The sequence below is a fragment of the Suillus subaureus genome, assembly GCF_016647635.1.
Source record: "Suillus subaureus strain MN1 chromosome Unknown BJ212scaffold_11, whole genome shotgun sequence".
Classification (NCBI taxonomy): domain Eukaryota; kingdom Fungi; phylum Basidiomycota; class Agaricomycetes; order Boletales; family Suillaceae; genus Suillus; species Suillus subaureus.
Genome location: NW_024538567.1, coordinates 655079 through 669514, shown reverse-complemented (window position 1 = coordinate 669514; position 14436 = coordinate 655079). Strand labels below are relative to the sequence as shown.

Below are 14436 nucleotides of genomic sequence, written 5' to 3'. Positions count from 1 at the left end.
TATTTAAGCCATTCGTTATCAGTGGACAAATAAGTCTAAACACATATGGCACACTTGAAGGAAATTTAATGCAAGTATGTATAAGCAGGTCAGGTCATTGACACGTACAGAGACGCCTCCAAACTATTTCAACCATCTCCCTCATCTACCAGACCCTCACTAACTATGTCTCCTCCAACTTCTGGGAAAAGTAAAGAATCAGGGACTGCCCGGATTCTAGGGTCTGGTGCATCTGGTTTGTACCTTGGTCCCGGTCTGCTGTACTAGCAACAAAGTAGCTCACTGACCACTAGGTGTCGCCGAGTTACTGGTATTTCATCCAGTTGACACAGTAGCAAAACGGCTTATGAGCAATAAAGCTAAAGTACATTATTATGATGAAACTCATTTACTGCAATTTGCTGACCACCCTTGCCCTTGCCGTCCAGGTGTCCTTCTCATCGCTCTCCCCGATCGTATTCCGCGACTACGCTACGGCTTCGTTACCCAAAAAACTTTTGTCTCTCTTCCCCGGTCTTGGGTATGCAGCAGGGTACAAAGTTTCTCAACGGATATACAAGTTCGGTGGGCAGCCATGGTTCAATGAGATCATTACGCGAAATTACAAGGACGAATTCACGCGCGTGTTCGGCGAGAGGAAGGGCAAGATGATGATGCAGGCGACTGCTGGCAGGCAAATTTCATTTTTCACGTGATGAATGCAGATGTGCTGATTGCTTCGTGCAGCTTGACTGGTATTGGTGAAGTTGTGAGTCATCTTTCATCCTAGCTTCCTGACGGGCTAGTAACGCTCTATCAGGTCCTACTTCCCTTAGATGCCCTGAAGATAAAACGACAAGTCAACCCCGAAGCGTTCCGTGGACGAGGAGTCCTTCGGATATTCATGGAGGAAGGCACCACCCTATACCGTGGATGGGGTTGGACCATGGCGCGTAATGCGCCAGGCTCCTTTGCGGTAAGTCTACTTAGGTGGCCCAGCCCATCGTTCTGAATCCCTGTTTCAGCTCTTCGGCGCGTCGGCGGTTACGAAGGAGTACGCCCTTGGCGTCACTGATTATTCCAAAGCCACATGGACCCAGAACTTCATTGCATCTATCGCAGGAGCTGTTGCGTCGATCACAATTGCAGCACCTCTAGACACAGTCAAGACTCGTATTCAGAATGCAAACTTCGAGCAGAAGGTGCCTGGCCTGACAGTCGTGAAGGATCTTATCCGGAATGAAGGCCCTACAGCGTTCTTCAAGGGCTTGACTCCAAAAGTGATTACTATCTGTCCTAGTTCAATGTTGTGCTAATAACTTGTGAATACAGATTCTTGTCGTTGGGCCGAAGCTGGTCTTCAGTTATACCCTTGCACAATCACTAATACCCCTCTTTGGGAAGTACGTATGAACGGTGAAACATATCCTTTAGTATATGATATCTTGGTGCTGTTTGGCTTTACTACCGGCGCCTGGCGCCTGGACATTTACTGCGGCCTTGTTCACTTTGCTACATAGATCTAGAAACGACAAACTAACAATAATACATCCTTCTTACAAACAAAAGCCATCAAGAACGAACGTAATGGCTCTGCGTTGACCCTCTCAATGAATTTGCAGTACCTGCGGCCCCACGTGTGCAGGTTTACTTGGCAAAAAAAGAAAATATTACTGTGACGTAACTGCATAAATGAATGCGTGAATTTGATGCATACTCGGGCCGCAGAGCTTCTCTGTTGAAACATAAGCCATCCAGTCACAAATTGTTGATGCATCCCAGTCCTCCTGACCTGGCCCTTGACGTTATTTTATTCAATATTGTCGCTCATGGAATGTCGAAGCTCTCCAAAATTAATCAATCCCGGCGGTGAGCGAACGAGTCAATCCAGATGAACGCCATCTCGCATGGACTTCCTCGTGGAGGAAGACAAGAGTTCGTGCTGGCAGCACTCAACCATCGGAACAACTGATTTGTGTGGACTGCATAGTCCCTTAGAAAGTCTTCTTGAATTCGTGCTGCGCAGGATGGGCCAGGCTCTAACCAGGGCCCAGGGTATGCACATTATTATTAGCATCATCATTATGGTATGAGAATATTAACTGAAGTCGCGTGGACCACAGATGGCCCAAACCAATACGCCGTCAATCGGTGAGAGAGCGTGGTGTGTAGTGCTTGGCAAGATGACTGTGGATCGCGCCGCACAATGTGTTTCAACTTTCAAGCCGTTCTAGCTCCGGCAGGCATTGACTACGATGTTCCCAGAGAAAGTGCTCAAGATGCGCCTGACTAGTGGCACTTCGATGACTTCCTCGCCATTGGTATTTTAGAAGTCACGTTCCATGGTCGAGAATATGCCCTAGATCCGGGTTCCATTCATTGAAGGGACGGAGGGTATCATGCTTCGTATTCTGTCATGTAATTAGTCGCAGACTTGGACGAGGTTGACTCACCGGCACTAGGCTATAGAGAAACTATATCGTCTCGCGTATGCCATATTGACGTAAGTAAGTGCTGAATGGTGTTGTGTTGTGTTCTGGCGAGAGTAGAGCTTTAAAGGAGCGAGAGACAATTAGAGTGCAGACTACAATAAACGACTCCATGAGCTCTGAAGCAAACCGTAGATGCGAGAAGCTGTTCTACTGGATAACCACTGTGTTGTCTTGAGTATATGGATCGAAGCACGATTCAATGATTAGGAATGGATGAATGGGATATTGGGGACAATATTTTGCAAAGATCAAACAGCTGTGTCGCGGTATGAACCTGTGAATAGACGGTTAGCGACGCCTCGCGGAATCCATGCCTTCCATCTGCAGGACATAAAAACTCGCCTGTCTTTCCAGCTCTCCCCCAAGCAACAAACAAGTATACTGACCAGTGAGTGTTGGTCAACCCGTTCGCTCCCATAACTGATCACTACCCGCGGCAGAGTCGGATTGATCCACCAACGAGCTATGACTTCTGGATCTTTTGCAAAGCCGACCCTCGAGGAAGCTTCAACCTCAGCACAAGCCAGGGTATGGACTCCAAAGCGCGAGTTTGAAGGACACAATAAGGCGATTTGGAGTTTCGTTTTCTTGCACGACAATATCCACATGGTGAGTAGTTCGGAGGACGGCACTATGCGCAAGTGGAACTGCGACACAGGACTTGTTGTCGGGGAACCATGGAAAGGGGAGGGAGGAGGCATATATGCACTGGCGCTTTCACCGAACGGGAAGACAATTGCGTGTGGGAGGGAGGACGGAAGTATTCAGCGGTGGACTACCGATGGGAATATGATCGAATGCATTTGGACGGGTAATGGCAAGAAGGTGTGGTCGCTCTCGTGGTCACCCAACGGAAAACAAATCGCCATCGGGTCCGAAGATGGAACAATTCTGATTCGCAAAGTAAAGAGCGGAAAAGTCAAGGTGGGCCCAATAGAGACGAAGCAGGATGATGTGCGGAGTCTCGCATATTCACCTTCTGGAAAGAGAATCGCATCAGGCGGGAGCAACAGGACAATTTGCATCTGGAACAAGAAGACCGGCGAGCTCGTTGTTGGTCCTATCGAAGACCAGCTGGGGTTCCCTGTAACGTCGTTGGTGTGGTCGTCAAACAGCAGGAAACTCTATTCCGCATCCGACAAATTGGCACGTGTTTTCCAGAGCAAATCAGGCGCAGTACTCCATCGCTTCCAACACGACCACGCCCTTTATGCCATCGCACTTTCACCTACACAAAATGTACTGACGTGCGTGGGCACAGACGGCATTGCACAGCTATGGGACACAAAATCCCACCAGCCTCTTGGCCAGTCATTGCCCGAGGATCGTACAAACCTTTTCTGCGTATCCTTCTCTCGAGACGGGAGATATCTAGTATATGGCGGAGACTACGGGAAACTCACTCTATGGACGGTCAAAGACATAGTTCCTCAACTTCCAGCACCTACACTGGTTCAGAAGAGTGATACACGAAGCACACAACAGGAAACTCGGTCCAATTCCCCATCGTCATCATTGTGCCTCGACGTCAGTACTTTCACATTCGACTGCTCGTCTTCCTTTCTCACAGTATTGTTGCAGGCCGACGCTACGGGGGGTGATAGCTTCATCGAGGAGGCGCATGACGACTGCCAGGTAAGATTCTTGTTTCGTGCAAGAGCACTACTGATAACAAGTACTTGTAGTCTTCGCAACAATATCTTCCTTCGCCTTCGCCTGGCTTCCATATCTCTTCCTTATTTTCATCTCAGCCCTTCTGGAATGTCATCTTTCCACTTCGCCCACCGCCAGACGAGTCTGTTCCACAAGAACGCTCCAAGCGTGGTTTCTCCAGTCGTCGCGTTCGCTCAAACTCGTCAGTGGTGCTCGCAACCATGAAACCGAACCAACCAGGGGCGGGAAGTGAGGGCGGGGGTGAACAAGGTAAAAGTATTGATGATGTAAGCGCTGTTTCGATTCTCACCCTGTTATCTCAACACGACGACCTTCAGCACGACTACTCAGCGCCAGAAAGGATAAAGCCAAACGGCGAGATAAACCTCCCGCCGACGAGCAGAGCCCACCGTCTTATGATCGCACTCTCACCGCCCACCTCTATGGCACAGATCATCGAACACTCTTGGAAAGACTACTGCAGTCTCGAGGGGACAAAACCCACACATTCTAGTACTCGAACTGCAAATGTACCCCAACCAATACTGCGCCAGCTCTGGCACTGGAATTCCAGCTTATTTCCCGTAAGATCTTCTAGACGTCCTGTCGATGTTGCTGATTGCCGCGATGAAGACGTGAGTAACTCGTCATCACTCCCCTTCCATATTATTGAAATCACTCTGCAGAGATACGCCATCGCTCCTGAATCTGATACAGAAGCGACTCCAGCCATGCTACGCACCAATGACGATGTGGCCGGTAGTTCAATGCGACCAGGTCAACCTGCAATGGGGGTACTTATGCCTCAAAGACGGCCCACACAAACACAAGCCTCGACAAGCGAGCCAGAAGAAATTGGAATCAACTGCTGTGGATTTTTCTTTGGTCATCGTCGTTCCAACTAGTCACGGGTGCATTTACTGAGACACTCACTCGGATAATTTTTTTATGTACGTCTTATATGGACTACATATCTCATACCCAGCTCTGCGCAGTCCCATGTGCACGAGCAGTATTATAATTTGCCTGGCTGACCGCATACTATCAACTCAGTTCGAACGAGCCGCAAGTTGTCCCGAGATTCAATCGACTGGAAGGGCTGTCCACAGTTCACTGTAAGTCACATAGAAGCTACGTTGGCAGTGGTGGCAATGAAATGCCTGAGGAAACCCACATGCTGCTTCGTTTCACGTACAGGTTAAGACACGACTAGGAAAAATGTGTGGAATACGCGCACAACATTTGATTACACAGTGAGCAGAGGAAGAAAGGCGCCGGTCAGACTCAACGGTTACAATAGACAATCGCCATCTGCAACACCAGGTGAGAATACTAGAAGCACGATGCACTCAACTGGCTTCCCAGAATTCCATCGCGCACCCCTGTGTCTCATACCGCAGCTATATCGTGTAGGGTAAAACCCGTTCATTTAAATGGACACAAATATTTCGTCTCGTGGTAGGCAAGTAATAAGACGTTGAGGAGTACCTAAGCACTGCTCTTCTCGTTCACTTCACGATATGATATCTGCGATGCATGATCCGTAACCTCATCTCCGCCGTGGTAAGCGGCATCGGCGTTCTCAAAATTAGAACCGTGGTTTCTAGGGCAATGTGAGCATTTGTCTGTCCAAGGACATGCGCAGGGCTTACTCGGGCACAATGATTGCGATAACGATCACGAATACAGCAATAGCACCGATGAAGATAGCTTGCACCTAATGAAGTATGAATGAGACCGTGGGGAAGCGGAACTCGACGACTTGCCGTTGCGTAGTCTGGGACCACTGTGAGCACTCCATCTTTCATGATCGTTGTTTTCAAGTTGTCACCGCCAGCTGAACAATTTAAGAAGTTCATTTGCGAGTGGGAACGTGAATGTCTACCCACTAGCTTCAATTTGTGCGGATGCAGAAGAAACCATCTACCACGAACATGTTAGCTATACGTATCGCATGATGTCCACGCGACCTACGTTGCCGAGCTGGTAAACGACACCAGGGAACGTCGCCCTGAATGCTGGTGGTGACATCTCAGCCAGTTGAATTGGGATCTACAATGATGTTAAGAGTCAAGTTCACAACGAGAGTAGGCGAACACATACGACGCCCCAAGCGCCCTGAACACCTAATTGAACACAGAATGCTCCAGCAGAGAGGGCAGAGAATGACGAGGGCAGAACCCATAATGGAATGAACACTGCGAAAGAACATAAGTCTCATTTTCTATTACTAGGATTGGTGCTTGCCTGCTACGAGAACCACAAAAAATCTTATGAAAGGTGAGTAAAGCCATGAAAATATCATTCATTGAATGCACAAACACGATCGTCAGGCGGCGTCCAACGTACTGGCTCGCCCATCCACCAACAGCACCGCCGCTGTACGACCCTCAGGACTTAGACTGCATGCGGAACCAACCAACAACTCACACAATAGCTCCCTGTTTGGCACATTGAAATTCGACAAGTAGGTAAGTTTTGTAAGACTCACGCAGTTGCCAATAATGGTCGCGACACTGGCATTGTGAGCACTGAAACCCTTGGTGATCTGGAGGTACGTGGGATACAGATCCTAGACGGACATTACATTATCGAGTGCACGTTCAAACACGATATGCGCATGCCTGTGAACCATGAGACAAGAAATTGAGCCCTGCAGAGAGGTGTTGGTATGTTCGCGTTAGGAAGTAAAAGAGAGTCGAACCTGTCATTAAGAGCACTGCATAAATGCACAAGAGCCAGTGAAGTTTAAGCATTTCCTTTGTTCGCCTAAGAAAATTCTGCGAGGTATTGACCCCTTTCGCCTTCTCTTGTTCCTTGGCATGCAAGAAGAACGGGCTCTCAGGGACAAGAGCACGGACGACTGCGGCGATACAGGTGATGCCTGCTCCAGTCCAGAAAAGCGCGCGCCATCCATATTGGGCTACCAAGGTCAGGTTTATAACAGCTGCAAAGATGTAGCCGACGGTATAGCCTTCCTGCAAAATCCCACTTGCAAGCCCGCGAAGTTCAATGGGTAAGTTCTCAAGAGCTGAAGATGACGAAAGTCCCCAGATCCCACCCATAGCAATACCGAATAGAGCACGACAGGCGAGGAATTGTGAAAAGGTGTCGACAAAGCCAGTCCCCAGTTCAAGCACACAGCAGAGAAGGAGATTAACAACCAAGGGCCACTTGCGCCCGAACCGGTCAGATATCATACCGAATATCACCTAGGAAATGGTAAGCTTAGCAGGGAAGCAGGTGTAGTACTTACGGCGCCGACTGATCGGAATAAGAGCGTCAACGTTATGGCGGTCGTCTTTGACCGTGTCCGAGTCGTGCATCAGCAACGCAAAAAAACAACAAAGGGAAAGGGCGTACGACTGCACTCGTTGACTTTCCAAATTGTTTAGACAAGAGCGGTACTGTAAGCGATACTGCGACGTAATCAATGGCGTTGCACATCCAAGCAAACCAGCTATTGTGATATGTGGTAAAGATGATAGCACGAAGCGCACTGGAGGTAGGATACTGACCCACACCAGAACTGAGCCCACTGCACCCAGGTGAGCTTTTTGAGCGCAACAACCACAGCACCGAGAGGGGTACGAGTCTCGCGACGCGGGATGAGCTCACGAATAAATCTCGGTGACATGATAGAGATAGTCTGATCCCGGAAGAGGGCCAACATCAGATCATCTTTATATTCGCGAGGCATCCCCTGACCTCAGGCACCCAGTGGGCAAGCCCGCCAATACGGTTCTTTGGCCGCTTTATGTCATCAAGTGATGCTTCTAATATCACTCAAATCAAACCTTCATGCTGAAAATGTTGACTCGGGAGTTCTGTGTGATCGGTATCGTAACAGTAGGGAGCCACAATTTCGACTTTTAAGCGCTGCATCTCATCTCAGACCACATGCTGATGAGAGGACAAAATCCATCACCGTCGGACCTGTGATAATCGACAAATCATGGTAAGCGCGAGATGATGATAAGGGCCGGAATGAGTTCTTTACATACTTATTGAATTGCACTTCTGCTTCCAAGTAACGTTAAAACTACATACCCTGTGACATACTAGATAGGCCATGCATATATCAGTTAATAACGGGCATCACATCTTGGACAAATTCGAACTCGTTTGGCAGGAATCAGATAGTCTGCTAATTCGAATTCGGTCACGGTTTGCTTGCCGCATCTTGCTTATAGGGTTATGGAGCTCTGATGAGTTACGATTTGTCGGATCTGTGCCGAGCTTGTCGCGCCCGGTGGAAGCTCGATATATACCTTGCGGTCGCTCGCACCATGACAGACTGAGGAGACAGGGTAAAGCATCTCATCGATAGGCCCATGGCAGCCCTTGATGAATGATGTGGTATGACGGGCTCGTGCCATAGCATAGATAGGTGAGGGAGATCATAAGCATAAGTACTGTCGCTCAAGAAAGTAAACACGGTGATCATAGTAGGTCGGGGATTCCCGCGTCTAAAGATTCCGAAGTGATGCGTCGCTCCGCTCCTTCTAGACCGAGTGAATCCACACCGATTCCGAATGTTGTAGATACGGTGCCATAGGGTGTACTGCACGCAACACTTACTGCGACGCGTTCCTATGCAAGCTGCAGTCATATACTGTATGCATTCGACCTAGAATTCAGAATATAAATTTGAAATCAGAATTCAACTCCGGTATCATGTGACCTGCTCACATGACCTTCGGCACGGAAGGACTCGGCAAGGCCAGTGCACAAAGGTGCACTTATCTATAACTGATATCCCCCCAATATGCTGTCAGACTCGGAGTTGTGTATCACATCTTGTTGCTCTCCAGCCTCTACAGACTTGGCAGTAATTGAGTCTCAGCAAAATTCTCAAGACAAAGGCAAAGGCAAAGGCAAGGCCTCCAATCCACATACTTCAGTCATTTTCCAACATAGAACCAGTGCCCTGGATGTGCCAAGACCTTGTAGAAATATGGCCAGCCAGTTCTTGGCTGGTCCTCCAGTACTTGTAGAATACATGCTGGCTGGCCTTATGTAGTCCACTATATATAATAATGTACTAGGATGTGCTAAAAGCATGGCTGGCCGGTAAATGTAAAGTAGAACCATGGCCAGCCAGTTCTCAGCTGGTCCATGTAGAATACATGCTGGCTGGCCTTATATAGTCCACTGTATATGTCATATCCCACAATCCGGACCCACGTTCCATCATATTCCCATGCCTTCTGAGCCTACATCCGGACCCTACTTCATATCCAGCTCATTCCCAGATCCCCTTCCGCTGTGCTCCACACCTTAGCAGGATCTACTATGCTCCGGATTTACCCCTGAGCTCTGGACCATTGGATCTCCACTGCTAGCCTGATCCATACCCCCCTGTCCCATCCACCCTATGCACACTCCATCCAGCAAGACATCTGGACTTCACCTTGTCTTGGATTCTGGACTATATCCACCTTCTCATATTCCGGTCCTGTATCCACCTTGTCTTCTGGATCCCCAGATCTCTGGACCTCCGGATATTAACGCTGGACCTATTCCCACCCTCTGTCCGAGATCCTGCGCCTATCCCCATTTAGGCATCTCTACCTTTCTGGCTTTTGGTCACCTCTTCTTCCGTCTTGCTGATTGATCCTTGTACAAGTCTTCATCTCCGAGTTCATTTACTTATGTTCCATCTTACTTACTAATGTGTTTCCACATGCTTGTACATAGCCCTGCTCCTTTGCTTATTGATCCCCTCAGATATTGTCCAGTATATAACCCCTGTAGATACTCCTGTAGTTTCCTTAGTTTGAATATCAACCTAGACTTGCCCAATCCTCTCTTGGACTTTGGTCCACCTAAGTCTGTCCTACTCATCAGGCCTAGGGATTGATTCCCTAGGCTGGAGCTCTGCCTTTCCGGCACTTTCCCTCTTTCCAGACTTAGGTCCAATCCCTGTCTCTCCAACTCTACCTTAGGGTAGTCTACCTCTGTTTGTTTCTACATCGGACACCATCTGATGTAGCCCCTATCCCTTCCGGACCTCCGGACCTCCTGTCCCTTGTACCTCCAGGCATCCTGTCCTTCAGATGTTCCGTCCTCCTAACCCTTGGACATCCTGCCCTCTGTACCTTTGGACATCCTGTCCTTCATACCTCTGGACATCCTGTCCTTCTGTCCTCCTGTCCTCCTGTCCTCCTGTCCTCCTGTCCTCCTGTCCTCCTGTCCTCCTGTCCTCCTGTCCTCCTGTCCTCCTGTCCTCCTGTCCTCCTGTCCTCTGGACCTTCAGACCTCCTATCCTTCCATCCTGTTTCCTGTAGAAGTATTACCTTGCAGTGGGAACTCTCCAGAGCACTTCCTGCATTCCTCCGGAACTCTCCCGCGCTCCTCCGGACATTTCCCACACTCCTCCGGAAGTCCTCTGGACTTCATTGGACCATCATCAGACCTCATACGAAATAAAGGGCACATACTTGGGTAAGGGGCACAGCGTACGAGCTGAGGCCAAGCCCCTCTGAGTCAGTCTCTCTTCCCCTTGAGCAACATGGTTCTTAACAGTATATCATAATGTACTAGCACCAGCATGGCTGGCCGGTAGATGTAAAATAACTGCTGGCCAGCTCAATTCATTATCCTTAGTATCCTTACCTACTACTAGGTTAACATGTAGCATAGGTGCTGGCCAGTCTCATATCCCCCACTACTGTTAAGAACCATGTTGCTCAAAGGAGAGAGAGACTGACTCAGAGGGGCTTGGCCTCAGCTCATATGCTGTGCCCCTTACCTGAGTATGTGCCCTTCATTTCAGAGGAAGTCCGATGATGGTCTGATGAAGTCCGGAGGACTTCCTGTTACAGTTACATGTGCCCCTATTCATTTTCTTCATTCCACTTGTATTACATCATAACTGCATGATGCCACACCATCACTAGACTCGTCTTCTATATTTGTATTACATTGCAATTGCTGCAGCCATCGTTAGATGACTCATTTCTTATCTCTGACTCACTACTTATCTCTGACTCATTGCTGACATTTATGTACCTGCCCTAAAGTCACTTACATCTTATATATAGTCAACAATGTACTTAGAAGTTCTTTACTTTAATCTACTAGGTTTTTACCTGAACATTCCTTCACTTAAGACCTCCAATCTTAAGTTGTTGTGACTGATACTCAAGACAAAGACACTCTCTTTGTCTTGTCTTAAGACCCTTGTATTTGCAAGGTTTAGACCATAACTTTAGCCATTGCTCTTATCAAGCTGCTATCATTATACTATCCTAGTTCATAACATGGAGGACTTCCAGTGTCCTGCATGATTTGGGAATCATGCAGAACATGTATATGACATATCATCCCACATTTCCATAGTCTGTTAGCTTAGTCCTCAGACTACACAAAACGTACTTTGAGTACAGACTCAAGTGCAATATTTCACTTTGCATGCTCCAATCATGCAAAAATATGGTGTGTTGAAGAAAAGTCAAATATGATGAAGAAATCATAAATTGACCTGGTCAAAGTTGATAGTCATACAAAAGCTTAGGTTATTGCCTATCATTTGGCTTATTTACTTTGACTAGAAATAACCAAGGAGAAAAGATAAAAGCCTACCAAAACCCTATCTAAAAAGCCAGTGTTTTGATTTGTTCTACTTCATTTTCCTCATATTTTTCTTTCATTTCTTTACCTACTTGATTCTTTGACCTCCCAGAGACTCCACAAAATGTACCTGCAGGGTATGATGTCATGATGATGTCATATAGCTCCACAGAAATTTCTGGAGTATTCTGTTGGATACTATGAAGCCATCTATGATGTCATAGTGATGTCATTGGATGCTAGAATGTTCTGCTCCACTTGGCTCCACTTTTGCTCCACTTTGCTCCACAATGAGGTCATTTATGATGCAACTCTGATGTCATTTCTCTTTCCAACCTTATTTCTTGGTACTACACAGTTTCTCCCATCTCATGTATTTAAGGAGAGCACTTCTCCACCCATAAAAATAAGAATCTCTTTTATCATTTGAAAGAACCTTCACTTCTTCCACTTTCTCTGACATTGACACTCTTTGTGTTAGCCAGGAAGTGCAGACCAAGTACATTTGGTTTACTTGCTCTGAGATCATTTATTCTTTTCTTGACTGTACCTGTGCTGTCTAGTGTGCATCTGACATATAGTTTCAGAGGACTAGAAGTACCAAGTCAAGCCATATTATCTGTGCCTGGAGATTCCTTTGTTGGATCATCTGCTCTTGTATCATATCATCTTCCTTGGATTAAACCCTTTGCATTTAGGCAGGGAAATCCAATCAGCTTCTACCTAGTTCCCTTTTATAAGTCCTTTAGTATATCAAGGCAGGGGAATATCTAGCATTATTTGCCACCTAGTTTTGTGCATAGTACACACCTATTCTTTATTTTCTGTCTAGTCAAACATAGGACTAGAGAGACTCACCTACAAATTCTATTCTATTTGTCTAGTCAAACACAAGACTAGATAAAGTTTTATCTACATACTCTACATTATCTGTCTTGCCAGATAAAGCTAGGATTGTATTGTAGAACCCCTATTTACAACCAGGTAGAATAAAACCCCAGGCTGTATAGCAGGTAACCTCCCACGAATGCCACATTATCTACCATGAAAGAAGAAAAGTCATAGACTGCTGAACTTGAGGTTGTTGGCAGCATTCAGTCTTATCAAAAGTGTAATTGTGGTGTCATTGCCTTTTGACCACTTTTATATAAGACACCTCAAGTAAGAAGACATTGCCACAGATTCTGTAGGAGGAAATTTGTGCAGGAATGATAAGTAGTAGACCAGGCTGACCTGTATATATCCCACAGCCCAACATTACCCATATGTCTTCCTTTTTCTGTTGCAATATTTCTGTTGGTTCACTAGCAGTACCATTGTCACTGGGTATTGCATATCTATGCATACTTATGAGTGCTGTTAGCAAATTGAGTCGAGACTTGACATAATGATAATAATTTCCCTACAAGTTGTTGTCAGTGAGTTAGTGTCGCTTAAGGTGCTGCAAGAAACATACACCATGTTACTCCATGCACAGGACTAACATTAGCATTATCCATTTGACAAATGTCATATTCAATGTGCAGATGTGACCATATACTTGAGATCTGGATGCATGGTCTGGTAAGCAGCTAGCAAAGAATAACACAATGATGCTTGCAGAAAGGCAGGTGAGATAGTCAGGTTCATTAATCATAGAAAACCAACCTATTCTGCAGCAAGGTATGCTTATACATTCCATGAACGCGCTCAGTTCATGAGTTGAATAGATTTAGACAACAATGGAGGAAAGGGTTCATAATGTGCAAAGACCTCATCATGATTACTAAACAAGCGAGGTCCACAAAGCACAGAAAAATTGCCAATCCAGGTCTTACTCAAAAATGGACAAATTCATATTCAGGTGACATTTCACCATATTTGCAACCAATGTACATGATTTGTATGAGTTGCCCATTGCAAATTTTACCTAAGTAATGAGGATCTTCTAATTAGATGCTGACCCTCATTCTGTATGCACAGGTCTGCTCAGTATGGATTATTGTACAGGAATCATAGGATCCTCCATTCTTGCATGCTTATGTTAGACTTTCTCATTAACTTCTACATATCAGATTCATCACTTTACAGATGAACAACATGTATCAGCGAGCAAAGCAAATATCCTCTTGCAAGATCCATGTGACACGAGAACAACAACATCATGTCTTCAAGTTTATTGATTCATCAAATAAATTGTTGCTTTCATGTAATAAACATTTCCTGTTAAGAACCATGTTGCTCAAGGGGGAGAGAGACTGACTCAGAGGGGCTTGGCCTCAGCTCATACACTGTGCCCCTTACCTGAGTATGTGCCCTTCATTTCGTATGAGGTCCAATGATGGTCTGACAAAGTCCAGAGGACTTCCGGAGGAGTGTGGGAAATGTCCGGAGGAGCGCAGGAGAGTTCCGGAGGAACACAGGAAGTGCTCAGGAGAGTTCCCACTGCAAGGTAATACTTCTACAGGAAACAGGATGGAAGGATAGAAGGTCCGAAGGTCTGGAGGACAGGAGGACAGGATGTCCAGAGGTATGAAGGACAGGAGGATAGGATGTCTGAGGGTTAGGAGAACAGAACGTCTGAGGGTATGGAGGGCAGAATGTCCAAAGATCAGGATGCCTGGAGGTACGAGGGACAGGAGGTCCAGAGGTCTGGAAGGAATAGGGGCTACATTGGACAAAGTCCGATGTAGAAGCTAACAGAGGTAGACTACCCTAAGGTAGAGTTGGAGAGAACAGGGATTGGACCTAAGTCCAG

The 14436-nt window shown here is 46.7% G+C and overlaps 3 protein-coding genes across 3 annotated transcripts; 2 read left to right on the top strand and 1 right to left on the bottom strand.

Moving 5' to 3' along the window:
• Nucleotides 1–47: 47 nt before the first annotated feature.
• BJ212DRAFT_1346349 (mitochondrial carrier protein) lies at nt 48–1636 on the top strand. The gene is made up of 7 exons (XM_041335338.1): nt 48–235; nt 294–364; nt 429–673; nt 727–748; nt 800–955; nt 1005–1259; nt 1312–1636. The coding sequence occupies exons 1-7, from the start codon at nt 166–168 to the stop codon at nt 1390–1392; spliced, it is 900 nt and encodes a 299-aa protein (XP_041194489.1). The 5' UTR covers nt 48–165; the 3' UTR covers nt 1393–1636.
• A 2496-nt stretch (nt 1637–4132) lies between these two features.
• BJ212DRAFT_99372 (uncharacterized protein) lies at nt 4133–5222 on the top strand. Its single transcript, XM_041344535.1, has one exon. The coding sequence runs from the start codon at nt 4346–4348 to the stop codon at nt 5027–5029; it is 684 nt and encodes a 227-aa protein (XP_041194488.1). The 5' UTR covers nt 4133–4345; the 3' UTR covers nt 5030–5222.
• Nucleotides 5223–5540: 318 nt separating this feature from the next.
• On the bottom strand, nt 5541–7733 carry BJ212DRAFT_1346333 (MFS general substrate transporter). Its single transcript, XM_041335337.1, has 14 exons — nt 7488–7733; nt 7381–7425; nt 6829–7336; nt 6749–6777; nt 6616–6696; nt 6555–6565; nt 6447–6503; nt 6372–6394; nt 6228–6322; nt 6099–6176; nt 6014–6047; nt 5891–5961; nt 5777–5841; nt 5541–5727 (listed from the first exon to the last, which is right to left on the bottom strand). The coding sequence occupies exons 1-14, from the start codon at nt 7569–7571 to the stop codon at nt 5613–5615; spliced, it is 1296 nt and encodes a 431-aa protein (XP_041194487.1). The 5' UTR covers nt 7572–7733; the 3' UTR covers nt 5541–5612.
• Between the last annotated feature and the right edge of the window lie 6703 nt (nt 7734–14436).

Coding starts and splice junctions, on each gene's coding strand:
- BJ212DRAFT_99372 (XM_041344535.1), top strand. CDS start 4,346: ATGAAACCGAACCAACCAGGGGCGGGAAGTGAGGGCGGGGGTGAACAA.
- BJ212DRAFT_1346333 (XM_041335337.1), bottom strand. CDS start 7,571: ATGTGCAACGCCATTGATTACGTCGCAGTATCGCTTACAGTACCGCTC. Junction 7,337..7,380: donor TATTCCGATCAGTCGGCGCC/GTAAGTACTACA, acceptor ACCATTTCCTAG/GTGATATTCGGTATGATATC. Junction 6,395..6,446: donor GGACGCCGCCTGACGATCGT/GTTTGTGCATTC, acceptor ACCTTTCATAAG/ATTTTTTGTGGTTCTCGTAG.
- BJ212DRAFT_1346349 (XM_041335338.1), top strand. CDS start 166: ATGTCTCCTCCAACTTCTGGGAAAAGTAAAGAATCAGGGACTGCCCGG. Junction 365..428: donor TTATGAGCAATAAAGCTAAA/GTACATTATTAT, acceptor CTTGCCGTCCAG/GTGTCCTTCTCATCGCTCTC. Junction 956..1,004: donor ATGCGCCAGGCTCCTTTGCG/GTAAGTCTACTT, acceptor TCCCTGTTTCAG/CTCTTCGGCGCGTCGGCGGT.